Source organism: Rhinopithecus bieti, unplaced genomic scaffold (assembly GCF_001698545.2).
Source record: "Rhinopithecus bieti isolate Rb0 unplaced genomic scaffold, ASM169854v2 scaffold_76167, whole genome shotgun sequence".
Classification (NCBI taxonomy): Eukaryota; Metazoa; Chordata; class Mammalia; order Primates; family Cercopithecidae; genus Rhinopithecus; species Rhinopithecus bieti.
Genome location: NW_016828260.1, coordinates 71485 through 87493, shown reverse-complemented (window position 1 = coordinate 87493; position 16009 = coordinate 71485). Strand labels below are relative to the sequence as shown.

The following is a 16009-nucleotide window of genomic DNA, read 5'->3' as shown; positions in this document are numbered from 1 at the left end:
GAGGTTGCAGTGAGCCAAGATTGCGCTGCTGTACTCCAGCCTGGGTGACAGAGTGAGACTCCATTTAAAAAAAAAAAAAAAAAAAAAAGACTAGGCGTGGTGGCTCAAGCCTGTAATCCTCCAGGCTACACTTTGGGAGGCTGAGGTGGGTGGATCACTTGAGGTCAGGAGTTCAAGACCAGCCTGGCCAACATGGTGAAACCTCATCTCTACTAAAAATACAAAAAAATTAGCTGGGCATTGTGGTGTGCGCCTGTAATCCCAGCTACTCAGGAGGCTGAGGCAGGAGAATTGCTTGAACCCGGGAGGTGGAGGTTGCAGTGAGCCAAGATTGAGCCACTGTACTTCATCCTGGGCAACAGAGCAAGACTCCATCTCAAAGAAAAAAAAAAAAAAAAAAAAGAAAGAATTAAAAAGGAAAAAAAAGTAAGTCTCAGAGGATGTGACAGGGATTGTGTGTCTTGTTTATTACTGTTTCCTTGGTCCCCAAAATAGTAGCGGGCATGCATTCATTCATTTGACAAGTTGTTATGGAGTTCCCATCACCATACCAGGCCCTGTCCCAGGCGTGGGGGCTGGAGGGAAGTAGCAGTTTGCCAAACACTGCCTCTGCTCTTATGGAACTTTCATTCTAGTGGGGAGAGATGGGTAACACAGAAATACATGGTCTTGCAGGTGGTGATGAGTGCTCAGTGTGCAGCGAAGCAGGCTAAGGAGGGCTTCTCTCCACCTAGGCTGCTCAGGAAGTTTGCTCTGACCCTGAAGGAAGGGCGGGAGGGAGCCCTGGGGGAGTACGAGGCGAAGGTGAAGGCTTCCAGGTGAGCACATTCTTGGCAGGCAGTACAGGGATGAGGCTGGAATGTGCCGGGGTTGAAACTTGACCTTGACATAGGCTCTAGGCCTCCTGTGACCTCTCAGAGCTCGTGGGACCTTGGAGACCACTCTAAGGACTTCAGCTTTGATTTGGGGTGGAACAGGAAGCCATTGTAGAGTTCTGAACACAGTGACAGATCTTATCAAAAGGATCTGTCTGGCCGGGCACAGTGGCTCATACTTGTAGTTCTAGCACTTTGGGAGGCCAAAGCAGGAGGATCGCTTGAGCCCAGGAGTTGGAGACCAGCCTGGGCAACATAGCGAGACCCCGTCTCTATGAAAAGTAACAATAAAACTAAAATAGCCCAGAGCAATGGCACGTGCCTGTAGTCCTAGCTACTGGGGAAGCTGAGGTGGGAGGATTGTTTGAGCCCAGGAGATCGAGGCTGCAAGTGAGATATGATCAGACCCGGGAGGTGGAGGTTGCAGTAAGCCAATATTGAGCTACTGTACTCCAGCCTGGGCAACAGAACAAGACCCCAACTCGGGAAAAAAAAAAAAAAAAAAAAAAAAAAAGAAGAAGAGCCTGTAGAGTCTCAGGAGAGGAGGCTCCTGCTCTAGGCCAGGAAGGCTGCATCCAGAGGCAGCAAGGCAGGCGATGGGCAGTTGCTGCCTTGGGATGTGTCTGTATTTGAAGGCAGAGCCAACAGAGCTGCTCTGTTGACACAAGCAGGTAATTAGCAAGTATTTGTTTGAATGCGTATTGAATCATGAAACTCCCTACAGCCCACTGAAGCTCCCCCTCCTTCAGAACATCCACCTTGCCTGTTGCTGGAGTCTACACCTGCAACCAGCCCTTTTAGCTTCCTCCTGTCCCTTGCTCTGGCCTCACCTTCAGGGAGCATCTGCGGGCTCCTCCAAACTTGGTGAGTCTCCCAATTCCATGCTCTCACTGAACCCAGCCTGCTGTTTGGGCAATGTCTGCCTTCATCATTAGATGTGATCTAATGATGAAGGGGCCCTGTCTGTCCTGCTCAGTGCTGTGTCCGCAGCCCCTAGGAAGAATCCGGTAAACAAAAGGTGCTCAGTAAAAAGACACTGAGTGGTGAACTGGCCTGCACCATCCCTCTGGGCTTTTGCCTCTATTTTCTGGCCAGGCAGAAGGGCTACAAGCTGAACTCCAGGCAAGGGACAACTGCCTGTCCCTTGTCCCAGAATCTGGGTCCTGTTCCCCTCACCCTCAAGCTCTGAGAGGTCACAGGAGTCCTAGAGCCTATGTCAAAGTCAAGTTTTCTTTTCTTTTTTTTTTTTTTTTGAGATGGAGCTTTGCTCTTGTTGCCCAGGCTGGAAGTACAATGGCACGATCTCGGTTCACTGCAACCTCCGCCTACCGGGTTCAAGACCTCCTGCCTCAGCCTCCCGAGTAGCTGGGACTACAGGCACCCACCACCTCGCCCGGCTAGTTTTTTGTATTTTTTAGTAGAGACGGGGTTTCACCGTGTTAGCCAGGATGGTCTCGATCTCCTGACCTCAGGTGATCCGCCCGCCTCGGCCTCCCAAAGTGCTGGGATTATAGATGTGAGCCACTGTGCCCAGCCCAAGTTTTCATTTTCTAGAGTACCTGTGTGCCCCCACCCCCACCACCCTCTCCACCCCAAACCTGAGAAAAGACAGCCACCCAGTGGTCATTTTTCTAAACTTTTGTTTATTTTATAGCAATCGTCATGTTTAGAGAAGTAAATAACACATTTAAAAACCTTCTCAGGGCCAAAGGATGCCAGAGTATTTACAAACACATGAGGGAAGGGCGGCAAGACATGAGGGGCTGGGGCTCCATCCAGGACCCTGCCCCAGGCCCTGAGCCAAGCATGGACGCTGATGCCAGCCACCAGGACTGTCCCACCAGCCATAGCGTGGGCTCAGGGAACATTTGGGCAGCCATGGGGCTCTGTTCAGTGGGCCTGGTAGAGACCCTCTGGTGGACCTGTGGCCCCGCCTCCCACCCAGGGGGCTCCCCGCACCCCACAGGCCAGCTCAGAGGGGTCTCTGGGAAGCACCGAAGGACGGGGGGCAGTGTGGGGGACACGGGGTCTGGGACAGAGGCCGGGATGCCCTGGCCTGCCTGGCATGGGACAGAGACACGCACACACACGCGCACACACACATACACACTGTACCTTCACAGAAGAATCGCAACAGGGGAGATTTTTTTGTGTGTGAGTTTTTTTTTTTTTTTGTCTTCTAAGTCTTCATGTCTACAGTGTTATTTTTTGCTATTATTTTTTGTTTCTTCGACAGTGACATAAACTGAGGTAAACATCTGTGACCAACACCTCTCCTAAGGGGCAAAGGGTCCCAGCCCAACCAGCAGAGGAGGTGGCAGCACCAGGGTCCCAACCTGGTGTTCCGGTTCTGCTTTGAGGTCAGGCTGGTGGCTGGCCCTCTGGGTGCCTCTGGGAATGAGGGGGCTGGGCTACATAACTACGGTCCCCTCCCAACTCTAACATACTAGATACTACAATGGCTGAGGGAAACTCCCGAACAGGATCTTAACAGAGAGAGAGAGAGAGAAAGAGAGAGAAAGAGAGCACGGCAAGGGACGTCTACTGTGGAATCTCGATTCCTTGTTATTGCAGGAGAGATCAGGATGTCGCGAGGCCTAAGGCAAAAGGAGAAGTCACGGCTGGGAGAGGCAGCCCCGATGGGGCAGTGATGGGGGCCTTCTCTGAGACCTGGCCCTTGGAGGGAGTGGGGGTTTGCTACTTACCTGGCATGTAGAGGGCCCATACCCACTGGGGAGGTGGGATCTAGAGAGGAGTGGGCACAGCGGGGAGAGCGGGGCCAGGCCCTGGGGCCACCCCACACTGTTTGTAAACTGGACCCGGGCAGGGCAGGGGACCTATAGCCCTTTGTCAAGGTGGGAATGAGTGGGGAGTGGAGAGGTTGGGGCATCAGCCAGAAAGTGCTCAGAGTTCACTCTGGCTAGCCTGGCCCATCAAAGAGCCCCTCAAATGGCCCAGAACCCCAGAAGGGATCCTGGCAGGGGTGACCTGGGGCGGAGGGCCAGGCACAGGGACAGCCTCACCCATGTGGAGCTTATTGCGGGGGTCCCAGGCCTCCCCAGAGAGGGGCAGGGAGTCAGGAGGGAGCACTGGGGGAGGCAGGGGTCTGTTGTCTCTGTTTTGCTGCCTGGGGGCCTGAACCAACCTGCAGGGGCCTCCTTGCCGGATTCCCTGAGGGGTGTGGTGCAAGGCAGGCCTGGGCGCCCTGGGACAGCTGCCTGGGAGGACCAGGGTGGTGGGGGCGCTGCTGAGGTGTCCCGAGGCACAGTCACGGAACCCATAGGAGGACACCCACGTGTCTGCACCCTATGCATGTGCACACACACCTAGTCACACACTCGCCCCCTCGCTTCCACCGCCCCCGTTCTCACACCCACACATGCAGGTCCTACACCCTGCACACTCCAGTGCCAGAAATGTGGGAGGCGTGAGGATGGGGTCTTGGAGGTTGGCATGTTTGACCCCAAGAAACCTAGGAGAAATTTCCAGCACGAACCAGTTCGCCACCTGCTGGAAGCCCAGGCTACTACGTCTAGGCTGGTGCGGCAAGGGCTGGGAGGACCTGGCAGAGGTCCCTGGGCCTGGGACGGTGCGGCCGGCAGGCGGAGCTGGGCCCTGCCCTCAGCTCCACACTCACTCCCCTGCCCTAAGGATGCGGGGGCAGCTGAGACCTCCGCCCTGTGAGCCCTTCCATCCCCAGAAGTTGTCAGGACAACCCCTTGTGGTTGGGGGGAGGGGCGGGGAGAGAGCTCCACTTCTCTGCCAGTGCCAAGCTGCACTCCCTCCTGGGCTGTGATTTCATTCGTGCAATGGGAGTGCGTAGGAGTCACTGGCTTCTCGGGGCCTGTCCCGCGCATATACGCACTTATGCGACACCCAGACATTTGCTACATTTTCCAGGGGCTTGGCCTCTCCCCTCCAGCCTCTAGGAGAAGGGAGGGCAGGACACAGCTGCCCTCCGCTCACTGCCCTGATCCCAGCCAGTACCCAGGAGCCTTAAGTCCCCTCTCTGCCCAACACTTCAGTCCCTTTCTGTACCCAGGGTGGGGAGGGGGCAGAGTGGGATGGCCAGGAGGAGGGGATCTGGGGTGGGACCGCAGGATGATCTGCCAGTGGGTATGGAGGGCCAGGAGCAACGAGTCCGGGTTCCAGGGCTCAGGGAGGCATCTGGGAGTGTGGACCGAAAGCTCCCTTGCTCCTGGCGTGTGTGTGTGTGTGTGTGTGTGTGTGTGTGTGTTAGGGGGGGCTCCGAACTCTCGGGTCTGTGGGGCTTGGCTCCTCTGGGCCAAGTCCCCGCTCACCAGGCCGCGCTAGGGGTCTTTGGTAGCTCCCTCACCAGCCCGCCGGGGACGGACCGGGTGCCGGGCCGCGTCCTGCCTAGTCTACCGCTGCGCCCCCTGCCCCACGGCGAGGTGGCTCCATTCCCCACCGCCGCACCGGGCACCGGCTGGGGCGGGCCCGGGCGCGCTCCCCGGTCCGAGGCGGCGGAGGCGACTCAGACGCAGATCTCGATGGCCGTGGCCAGCACCACCATGCCCCCTTTGCTCTTGTCCGCGCGGCCGTCGGTCCGGCCGGGGGGCCCGGGGGGCCAGCCGGGCTCAGGCACCGGCACCGACGGCCCACGGGCACCGGCACGGGCAGCGGGCACCGACCCGACCGCGGTTGGCGCGGGCCGGGAGCCGCTGCCGCTATCGGTCCCAGCACCGTCCGCTTGAGCGACCCGGGCGCTCGAGGCGCAGTGGCCCGGCGGCGGGCGGGCGCGTCCGGGGGGCTTGCGCGCGCGGTTCGAGGGCCGCTGCGCAGCTCTGCTCTGACGTGAGCTCATGCTTGAGGAAGCGGAACACCTCCTTGGCCGGGCCGCGGCGCTCGGGCTCCAGGGCCAGCAGGCGCTGGAACATGCGCAGCGCGGGCTCGGTGAAGCGGCGCCACTGCGAAGGCAGACCCGGCAGGCGGCCCCGCTGCCAGCGCACGAACTCCTCAAAGAAGGCGTCGGCGCCCGACGCCGCCTCCCACGGGAAGTTGCCGGTGAGCACACAGAAGATGAGCACGCCGAAGGCCCACACGTCCACGCCCGTGTCCACCGCCAGCCCGTCGGCGCGGCCCGCCTGGCACACCTCGGGCGCCGTGTAAGGGATGGTGCCACTCACGCGCTTGACGCGGCAGCCCACGCGGCGCGTCATGCCGAAGTCGGCCAGCTTCACGCGGCGGCACTCGCGGTCGAACAGCAGCACGTTCTCGGGCTTGATGTCGCGGTGCACCAGCTGCCGCCCGTGCATGAAGTCCAGGGCCAGGCCCAGCTGCTGCACGCAGCGTTTCACCGTGTCCTCGGGGAGCCCCACCTGCGGGCGGCCGGGGGGAGCCGCGCTCGGTTTTCAGCTCTCCCGCGCCCGCCCCGCCGGCCTCCCCTCCAGCTCCCTCTCTCCCTCTCTAGCAAGGCAGTTTTCGCCTCCCACCCTGTCCCCAGTAACTGGGGAGACCGCGCAGACGCGGGCCTGCTGCGGTCCGGGTGCTGCTGAGCGCCCTTTCCCTCGCTGTCTCATCCAATCCTCTTAGTTAGTGGCTGCCATGCCTGCTTCTCCTATGGGGACATCGGGGCTCTCCAGGAGAAAATTGACGAGGGGGTCCGCGGTGCCCTCCACCTGCTATCATTTTGCCCTGCCTGCTAGATACTTATCTCGTCGGTCTCCCCCAACTAGAACGGGGCTCCCTGAGCTTCCTGTCTTGTTCCCTGCTGTGTCCGTGCATCTTTGTCCCCAGATTCTGGCATGTAGTTGGTGCTCAGCAAAGAAGGAGGACCTACTCCAAAGGTCTCCTCACTCAGCCAGCAAGCGGCAGAGCAGATTTAAAGTTAGTGCCTGGAACCCTCCCCCACCCTCCTGGCTCCAGGGTCGCTTCCTCTGAGGGCTCCTTGCCAGGTGGATCTGACACCTCTCCTCTTGTGCAGCCCCAGGGGAGGGCGCAGTAAGACTTCATCCCATCATTGTCACTGTCCCTTTCAGGCGCTCATCTCCATCTGTTATTATCTGACCCACTGTGGAGTGTCAGTTTCCCACTAGAACAGGGACTTTTGTCTTCCTTACTGCACATCCCCAGCTCCCGGAATGGTAACTGACATACAGCAGGTGCCCAGTAAATACTTGCTGATTGAATGGTCTGACTCCACTCCCACTCTCACACTCTGGGACCCTGAAGACCCTCTCCCTGCCCTATGCCACCATCCCGAGTACCTGGGGAGGGATGATGTCAAACAGGTCCCCAGCAGGTGCGTACTCCTGGGCAAAGACATAGCAGTCCTCTGTCTCAAAGACCACATCAAAGACCTTGATGATGAAGGGGCTGGAGGAGAGGCTGTTGGTGATGCTCACCTCCCGCAGGAAGTTCTTCAGCTTGGTTTTGCTCTTGTTCACAAACTTCAGTGCCATTTTTGTGCCTGATGGGAGCAACAGCAACAGGGTTGAAGCCCCCTCTCCCAGTGCCTCTGTGCTGGATGCACCCATGCCTGTCTCTGGAACAAGGTGCAATAGGGTCCCCAGAAGGCATGACTATCCTCATCTCACGGATGGGAACAGACCCAGTGAGAGGAAAGGACTTGCCTAAAGCTATGCAGGCAGGGTCAACCTGGGCCTTCTACACCCAGTCTGCAGCCCTCCAGGAGGAGGGGGCGAGGAGGCGAGGGGCCTGTGGCACCCTCCACTTCTCTCATTTTGTCCTGCCAGCCATATGCTTATTTATCTTGCCAGTCTACCCCAGCTAGAATGGGTCTCCATGAGCTTCCTGTCTTGCTAAATGGATGAATGAATAAGAAATGAGACACTGCAAGGCACATGTCCACAACTCTGTGCCTGGGCAAGCATCTGTGCCCATCTGGTACATAGCTGTGTGGTATACACGTGTGTCCACGGAGCATTTACACATCACAGGCCCTGCCTTCAGCACTGCACATTCACAACTCACACTTCATTATGACTGTATGAGTTGTGCACTAATGTTACCCTATTTTACAGAGAAGGACTCTGAGGCACAGAGAGGTGAAGTCACTTGCCCAAGGTCACACAGTAAGCAAATAACAAAGCTCAGGTGACTCCAAACAAAGCTTAGGTGCTCTTCCTGCTGCCCTCAGCACAAAGCCCCTGGACCCAGGCGTGTGCAGCTGTGGGAGCTCACACAGCCCCAGCCCCTGGCTGACTGGGTGGCATGGCTGTGACCTACAGTGTGGGAGAAGTATGAAGCTCAGTGACTAAGCAACAAGGCTCTGGAGATGACTCCTGGGGTCTCGTTTTGGTTCACAGCCTCTGTAGCTTCAGGGCATTAGATATGTGGCTGAAATGGCCTAGGTCTCCCTGTCCTCACCTCAGAGATGGCGATGGCCATACTGACCTCACAGGTTCTTCCACCACCCATTAAGTGTGGCACCCTACTCCTGAGGAACTGCCCTCACTCTCTGTCCACCTCCCTGGGGCCAGCCATCCCTGAGACACTGGTGATACCCAGACACAGCCGGCAGCCCTGCCCTCTCCAGAGGCTCCTGACACATCCCCTTGGCTGTCTCAAAGGCACCCCAGATGGCCCCAGAGCAGCCCATCCTGTACCCTGGCCACTCTGCCCCAGATTCCTCCCTTGCCCCATCTGCCCGGTCTCCTCCCCCGTGGGCTGCCTCAGGCCTCATCCTCTCCATCTGGCCCCTGACCCTGCCTCCTTGCTTCCACAAAGCACCAGAGCGCCGCGGCCCAGCTATAAGGTCATGTCCCCCTATCCCGACCTCCCAGCCCCGCCCCACCCCAACCTCCCAGTCCTGCCCCACCCCAACCTCCCAGTCCTGCCATGCTGCACTTGCTCACCTGTGCCCTTGTAGACCACCAGGTCAACCTTCCCATAGGTGCCTTTGCCCAGCTCCCGGACTAGTTCGTAGTGCTTGGTGACGTCGCTGGCAGCCAATGTGCGGAGAGTCAGGGCCTGCATGTCTTCAGTGAGAAGGGGCACACCAGCACCAGGCCCAGGGGCAGCCCCTGGCCCACAGCAGGTCAGGGAGCGGGGCGGCTCAGGCTCTGGGCAGCCCATGCTCATCTTCTCCCTGTTGGGTGGGGGTGGTGAGCATGAAGTGTGACATCAGGCAAGGGTCCCCTCCTCCAGCCCCTCTGCCCTCCCCAGAACCCAGAAAACTTGAGGATGGGCTCGGATGCCAGGCCCAAGATAACCACAAGGGGGCGACAAGCATCTTGGTCGCATTGCCTTCCCCAAAGCCTCAGGGGCCAGCCTGAGTCAGCTCCCTGAAGACCGTCACTGCCCGACCCTGTGCTTGGTGGCACCAGCCCCTCTGCCTCATGCTGCCACCCGCACAGTGTCAGGCAAGGCCCCTGTTTATGTCACACAGACACAGCCAGATACCGAGTTCACAAGGGTACTCCCATTCACAAGCGTTGGTTTTGTTTATTTGGATTGTAGAGGGGGGTCCCACTGTGTGGCCCAGGCTGGTCTCCAAATCCTGGCCTCAAGTGATCCCTCTGCCTGGGCCTCCCAAAGTGCTGGGATTACAGACATGAGCTACTGCACCCGGCTTGTTTTTATTTTTATTTCTGAGACAGTGTCTTGCTCTGTCACTCAGGCTGGAGTGCAGTGGCACGATCACAGCTCACTGCAGCTCGACCTCCCAGGCTTAAGCTATCCTCCTATCTCAGCCTCCTGAGTAGACTGGACTACAGGCATGCACCACCACACCTGGCTAATTTTCATTTATGTATTTAATTTTAATTTTTAATTTTTAGGTATGGGGTACATGTGCAGGATGTGCAGGTTTGTTACACAGGTAAATGTGTGCCATGGTAGTTTGCTGCACCTATTACTCCTGACTAATTTTTAATTTTTTTTTTGTAGAGTTGGGGTCTCACTATGTTGCCCAGGCTGGTCTAGAACTCCTGGCCTCAAGTGATCCTTCCACCTCAGCCTCCCAAAGCACTAGGATTACCAGCACCAGCCACCATGCCCAGCTTATTCACAAGTACTGACGAAGCACCTGCTGTTCCCCAGGGCTCTCCAAAGCCCGGAGTACACAGCATGGAACGAACACCTAGGATTCCCTGCCCCATGGGGCTTACACCCTAGGGGGAGAAGGGCAGTAGACACAGTGATCACACCAGTTGTATATTTTGATGGAAAGTGATATGGGCTCTCCATAAGGTAGGAGGTGGGGAAGAGGTCTGAGGGCCATGATTGCAGCATCACGTATCTTGGCCACGTGGTCTCAGGCCAAACCGGCAGGATGGTATAGATGTGGCCACACCATCCCACCACACACATGGCCACACATCAGCACAGCCTGGCAGTGCCTCCCCCACCGCAGACGACCTCACCACCTGACTAATGAACACTGCGCCCGGCCGACCTGACTTTTTAAAAAATTGTATTTAGGCTGGGTGTGGTGGCTCACACCTATAATCCCAGCACTTTGGGAGGCCAAGGCAGGCAGATCACTAGAGGTCAGGCGTTCGAGACTGGACTGGTCAATGTGGCGGACCTCTGTCTTTACTAAAAATATGAAAATTAGCTGGCATGGTGGTGCACACCTGTAATCCCAGCTAACGAAAATTAGCTGGGCATGGTAGTGCACGTCTGTATCCCAGCTACTTGGGAGGCTGAGGCAGGAGAACTGCTTGAACCTTGGAGGCGGAGTCTACAGTGAGCAGAGATTGCGCCACTGTACTCCACTCTGGGAGACAGAACAAGACTCTGTCTCAAAAAAGAAAAAAAAAATTGTATTTGTATTGAGACAGGGTCTTGCTCTGTTGCCCAGGCTGGAGTGCAGTAGGGTGATCATAGCTCACTACAGCCTTGAACTCCTGGGCTCAAGGGATCCTCCTGCCTCAGCCTCCTGAGTAGCTGGGACTGCAAGCATGCACCACCACATCTGGCTAATGTTTAAATTTTTTGTAGAGATGGGGTCTTGCTATGTTTTCCAGGCTGGTCTCAAACTCCTGAGATCAAGCGATCCTTCCACCTTAGCCTCCCAAAGTGCTGGGACTACAGCGTGAGCCACCACGTTGGGCTGAGACCTGACTTGTCACGTGGGTGACAGTGAACTAACTCTCCGTCCGTGGCCTTCATTTCTTTATTTCCCCTTATCTCATGTCATTTTTCTAGTTTTACTGAGGTATATTTAGTGTTCAAAAAACTACACGTTTGAAGTGTACAATGTGATGATTCTGACATATGTATACATCCCTGCCGTCGAGACCATGAACACATCCATTACCCCAAAGTTTCCTTTTGCCCCTTTCTAAAACCCCATCCCTCCCTGCCCGTCTTCCAGGCAACCACTCTGGGCGTTCATTTCTCATCTGTAAATGGAGAGGGGTTGACTAGGGGGGATGAGCCTTTTCCAGGCGCAGGCACACATGAGTATGTGTCTGTGTGTGCACCAGCAAGAGAGGCCAGGGCTGCCTCCTTTAGAAGCTGCCACCAGCTTCCAGCCCCTGAGCACCTGCTTCCCAGTGCAGCCTCCCTCCCTGCACTCCCTTCTCCCTCTTTTTCCTTTTTTTCTTTCTTTTTTTTTTTTTTTTTGAGATGGAGTTTCTCTCTTGTTGCCCAGGCTGGAGTGCAGTGGCATGATCTTGGCTCACTGCAACCTCTGCCTCTTGGGTTCAAGCGATTCTCCCACCTTAGCCTCCCAAGTAGCTGGGATTACAGGTGTGTGCCACCACGCCTGGCTAATTTTTGCATGTGTATTAGAGATAGGGTTTCACCATGTTGGCCAGGCTGATCTCGAACTCCTGACCTCAGGTGATCCACCCGCTTCGGCCTCCCAAAGTGCTGGGATTACAGGCGTGAGCCACCGCACCCGGCCCCTTCTCCCTGCGATCCCAGACATGTCACTCCAGCGTCCCTAGCCTGCCCCTAAGCACCCCTGCACCCTGAAGAACGAGGACCACAGCTCCATCTGGGAGAAGGCACAGATGTAGAGCCAGACAGCCTGGGTCTGAGTTCTAACTCTGTCACTTGCTAGCTGAATGTCCTTGGGCAAGTTACTTCCTTTCTCTGTGCCTCAGTTTCCTCATCTATACAAAGGATATAATAATAGTGCATTGGGCCAGGCAAGGTAGCTCACGTCTGTGATCCCAGCACTCTGGGAGTCCAAGGCGAGAGGATTGCTTGAGGCCAGGAGTGTGAGACCGGCCTGAGCAAGACTCTGTCTCCACAAAAATTAAAAAAAAAAAAAAGTTAGCTGGGTGTGGTGGTGCACACCTGTGGTCCCAGCTACTCAGGAGGCTGACGCAGGAGAATCGCTTGAACCCAGGAATTCAAGGCTGCAGTGAGCTATGATCACTGCACTCCAGCGGGGATGACAGAGTGAGACCCTATCTAAATATAATAATAATAATAGTAATAATAATAATAACAGTGCCTTCTCCCAATGCGTTCTTGCAAGGGTTAAATAAGTTAACAGGCGTGAAGCCCTGGCACGTGGCATGCAGTAAGTGCTCCATAGGTTCCCAGGGTTACTGTGTTGTTCTCCTCATCACCGGCTTTCTCTCAGGCTGAGCAAGGGTGGGCGGGGACGGCTGGAGGCTGGGAGGGGGTGAGCACTCCACGAGCCCTGCATCCTCGCCCGGCCCGGCAGCTCCCTTCCAGGGCCCAAGCCTCTCCTCCTCCTCTGCCTTCCCCTTCACTCTCGGCACGACCCAGCCTCCCACTTCACACGGAGAGGAGGAACATCAGGAGAGAACTTCCTGGCCTCCCACCCAGCCCCAAACGGAGCTCCATCTGCACCGTCCTCTCAGCTGGCTGGGGAGGAAGGAGCCTTCCCCTCCCCGCCCTGCAGCCTGCTCCCATCCCTGTCTCCCCAGCCTCCTGCCTCCCTCCATTCATGAACCAGCTCATCTCCCTGTCAGTATTTTTTTTTAAGACAGGGTCTTGCTCTGTCACCCAGGCTGGAGGGCAGTGGCATGATCTCAGTTCACTGCAACTTCTGCATCCCGGACTCTGGCAATCTTCCCATCTCAGCCTCCTGAGTAGCTGGGACCACAAGGTGTGCGCCACCACACCTGGCTAATTTTTGTGGGTTTTTTTGTAGAGATGGGGTTTCACCATGTTGCCCAGGCTAGTCTTGAACTCCTGACCTCAAGCAATCCTCCAAAGTGCTGGGATTACAGGTGTGAGCCACCGCATCCAGCTTCCCATTGTTTTTTTAATTTAATGTAACTTTTTAAAAACAGGGTCTCGCTCTGTTGCCCAGGCTGGAGTGCAGTAGTGCCCCCATGGCTCACTGAAGCCTCCAGCTCCTGGGTTCAAGCAATCCTCCCACCTCAGCCTCTTGAGTAAGTGGGGCCAAAGGCATGTGCCACAAAGCCCAGATAATGTTTTTCATACTTATTTTATTTTATTTTGAGACAGAGTTTTGTTCTTGTTGCCTGGTGCAATCTCGGCTCACCGCAACCTCCGCCTTCCGGGTTCAAGCAATTCTCCTGCCTCAGCCTCTCGAGTAGCTGTGATTACAGGCATGCGCCACCACGCCCAGCTAATTTTTGTATTTTTAGTAGAGATGGGGTTTCTCCATGTTGGTCAGGCTGGTCTCAAACTCCCGACCTCAGGTGATCAGCCTGCCTCGGCCTCCCAAAGTGCTGGGATTACAGGCGTGAGCCACTGCGCCTGGCCCACATTTTATTTTTTGTAGAGATGGGGTCTCACTATGTTGCCCAGGCTGGTCTTGAACTCCTGGGCTCAAGCAATTCTTCTGCCTTGGCCTCCTAAAGTGCTGGGATTACAAGCCGGAGCCACTGTACCCGGCCTCCTCACCCCTGTTCCAACAGGACCTTCCTATCTAGCAACTGTCTTTTCTTTCCTAGCTCATTTCCACCTAAACATGTGCCCTGGCCTCACCCATTCCACAGTCCCCTCCACCAGAGGTAGGAACGGTGCCAGGCCCAGAGAACCCAGTCCCGCATGCCTTTCTTCTCTACCCTAGTGTGCTCACCCAAACGCAGACATGCCACTTGCCACCATGTCTCCACACAGTCCCAGCTCTGGGCTGGACAGCACTGGGTCTTTCCCACAGCCACCAACTGGGCTTACATGGGGCGACATCTCCACGTGATCGTCTTTCCCTGGTCTCAGGCTTGGAAAAAATCTCCTCTTCCAACCCCTGTGAAATGTCCACCCACCACCTGGGTGATGAGGCTTCCGAGTTAGAAAACTGAGGCGACCGCTGCAACACCAGCAGGGTGAGGCAAGGCTGCTTCTGTGCAGGCCTCCCCAGGGCCAGCGTGTCCTTGGGCCCTTTCTGTGTGGACTGTGGGGCTGTCCCCCAGGGGCTCTGATGAGCACGCAGCCCTCTTTGCCTCAAACTCCTCCCCACGCCCACCAGGGAGACGCTGGGCTGCTCCCCTGACCTACTTTTCCTGATGCTTGTGGAGTCCCCAAGGGCTGCTGAGGTGGGCGGTCCACGTGCGTGCAGCACACGCGTCCACACGTGTGCAATCCTCCCGCCTTGGGCTTTGGCCCTGCAAGGCTACCTCAGGCTGTTCTGTGTCCCCTGGGAGCTTAATTGGTGGCCACCAGTGGCTACAAGCTCTCCTTCCCTCCCACACCCAGGGACAGGATGCTTGGCTCATCTCTGCCCTCTGGGGTGTCTGCCTCAGAGTTGCCCTGGGAAGGGCTGGGCTGGATCAGGAACACAGCCCAGTGGGCTCAGTTTGGGCCCCACGTGTGCCCCCCAACTGTCAGGTTCAGCCCATGCTCTGACCACTACCCCACACTGACTCTCTATGGCTTTATTTAATGAACTTATTTACTTTAATTTTTTTTTTTTTGAAACAGGATCTTGCTCTGTTGCCCAGGCTGGAGTGCAGATCATGGCTCACTGTAGCCTTGAACTCCTGGGCTCAAGGAGTTCTCCCAGCTCAGCCTTGTGAGTAGCTAGGACTGCAGGTATGCGTCATGGTGCACAGCTAATTTTTTATTTTTTGTGTTTAGATGGGGTCTCGCTATGTTGCCCAGGCTGCTTTTAAACTCCTAGCCTCAAGCAATGCTCCTGCCAAGCCACCGCCCCTGGCCTCTCTAAGGCTTTAGTGTCCTCTATCCTATCTTCTTGATTCCTGAACAGTCTCTCCTGCCTGTTCCACCTCCCTGCCGTGCCTCCTCATCCCCAGGTCTCACTCCTCAGGAAAACTTCCCTGCTGCCCTCACACGTGCTGACTCCTGCCTCTGCTGAACCGCAAGATTCACAGGGGCTGCCCGTCCCTCTCTCAGGGCCCCTGTTGAATACCTCAGCTGTGTCCCCGTCTGCTCCACCAACAATCCAAGAGCTCCCCAGGGGCAGGGGCTGGATCAGGTTCACCCCTCTCCTGCATCCCTTTCCTGGGTCATAGGGCTCAGCTTTGGGGGTCCCCTTACTGTCCCCTCCCTCCTTCTTTTCCTTCCACACCTCCCTCTCCCTTCAGGCCTTTTCTCCGCAAGGTGTCAGCAGGAGACAAGGAATTAATCCACGAGCCCATCCCTGCCTCTGCGTCATCCGCCAGGTACATGCTGCCTCTGACCCAGTTCCAACGCACGTGGCTTCAGAGGCACAGGGGGAGCAATGGACCTTGAGGCTTGGCCTTGATCCTAATGTGCGCCACTTTTTTGCTGGGTGACCTTGAGCAAGTCACACCACTGCTCTGGGCCTCTGCTTCCCCATCCCTACAATGAAGAAATAAAATAACAACAACAATAATAATGGCACCAACATCACAGAGGACTTACCACCTGCCTGGCCGTTCTCAGGACTAATGCACTTAATCCTCACAAATATGAGGTAGGCATTATTGTTAGCTCCACTTAAAAAAAAAAAAAAAAGGCTGGGCGCCGTGGCTCACGCCTGTAATCCCAGCACTTTGGGAGGCCGAGGCAGGTGGATCACGAGGTCAGGAGATCGAGACCATCCTGGCGAACACAGTGAAACCCCGTCTCTACTAAAAACACACACACACAAAAAAAAAAAAAATTAGCCGGGCGTGGTGGCAGGTGCCTGTAGTCCCAGCTTCTCGGGAGGCTGAGGCAGGAGAATGGCGTGAACCCGGGAGGCAGCGGAGCTTGCAGTGAGTGGAGATCGCACCACTGCATTCCAGCCTGGGCGACAGAGTGAGACTCCGTCTCCAAAAAAAAAA

At 56.3% G+C, this 16009-nt stretch overlaps 1 protein-coding gene across 1 annotated transcript in view; it reads right to left on the bottom strand.

The window, feature by feature from the left end:
- Positions 1–2498: 2498 nt before the first annotated feature.
- The window catches only part of SBK1 (SH3 domain binding kinase 1), a 70816-nt gene continuing 57305 nt past the window's right edge, over positions 2499–16009 (bottom strand). Inside the window, 7 exon segments of the mRNA XM_017864448.1 lie at positions 2499–5571; positions 5574–5602; positions 5605–5637; positions 5640–5682; positions 5684–6214; positions 7103–7305; positions 8714–8946. Coding sequence (XP_017719937.1) covers positions 5371–5571; positions 5574–5602; positions 5605–5637; positions 5640–5682; positions 5684–6214; positions 7103–7305; positions 8714–8946 — 1273 coding nt within the window. The 3' untranslated portion in view covers positions 2499–5370.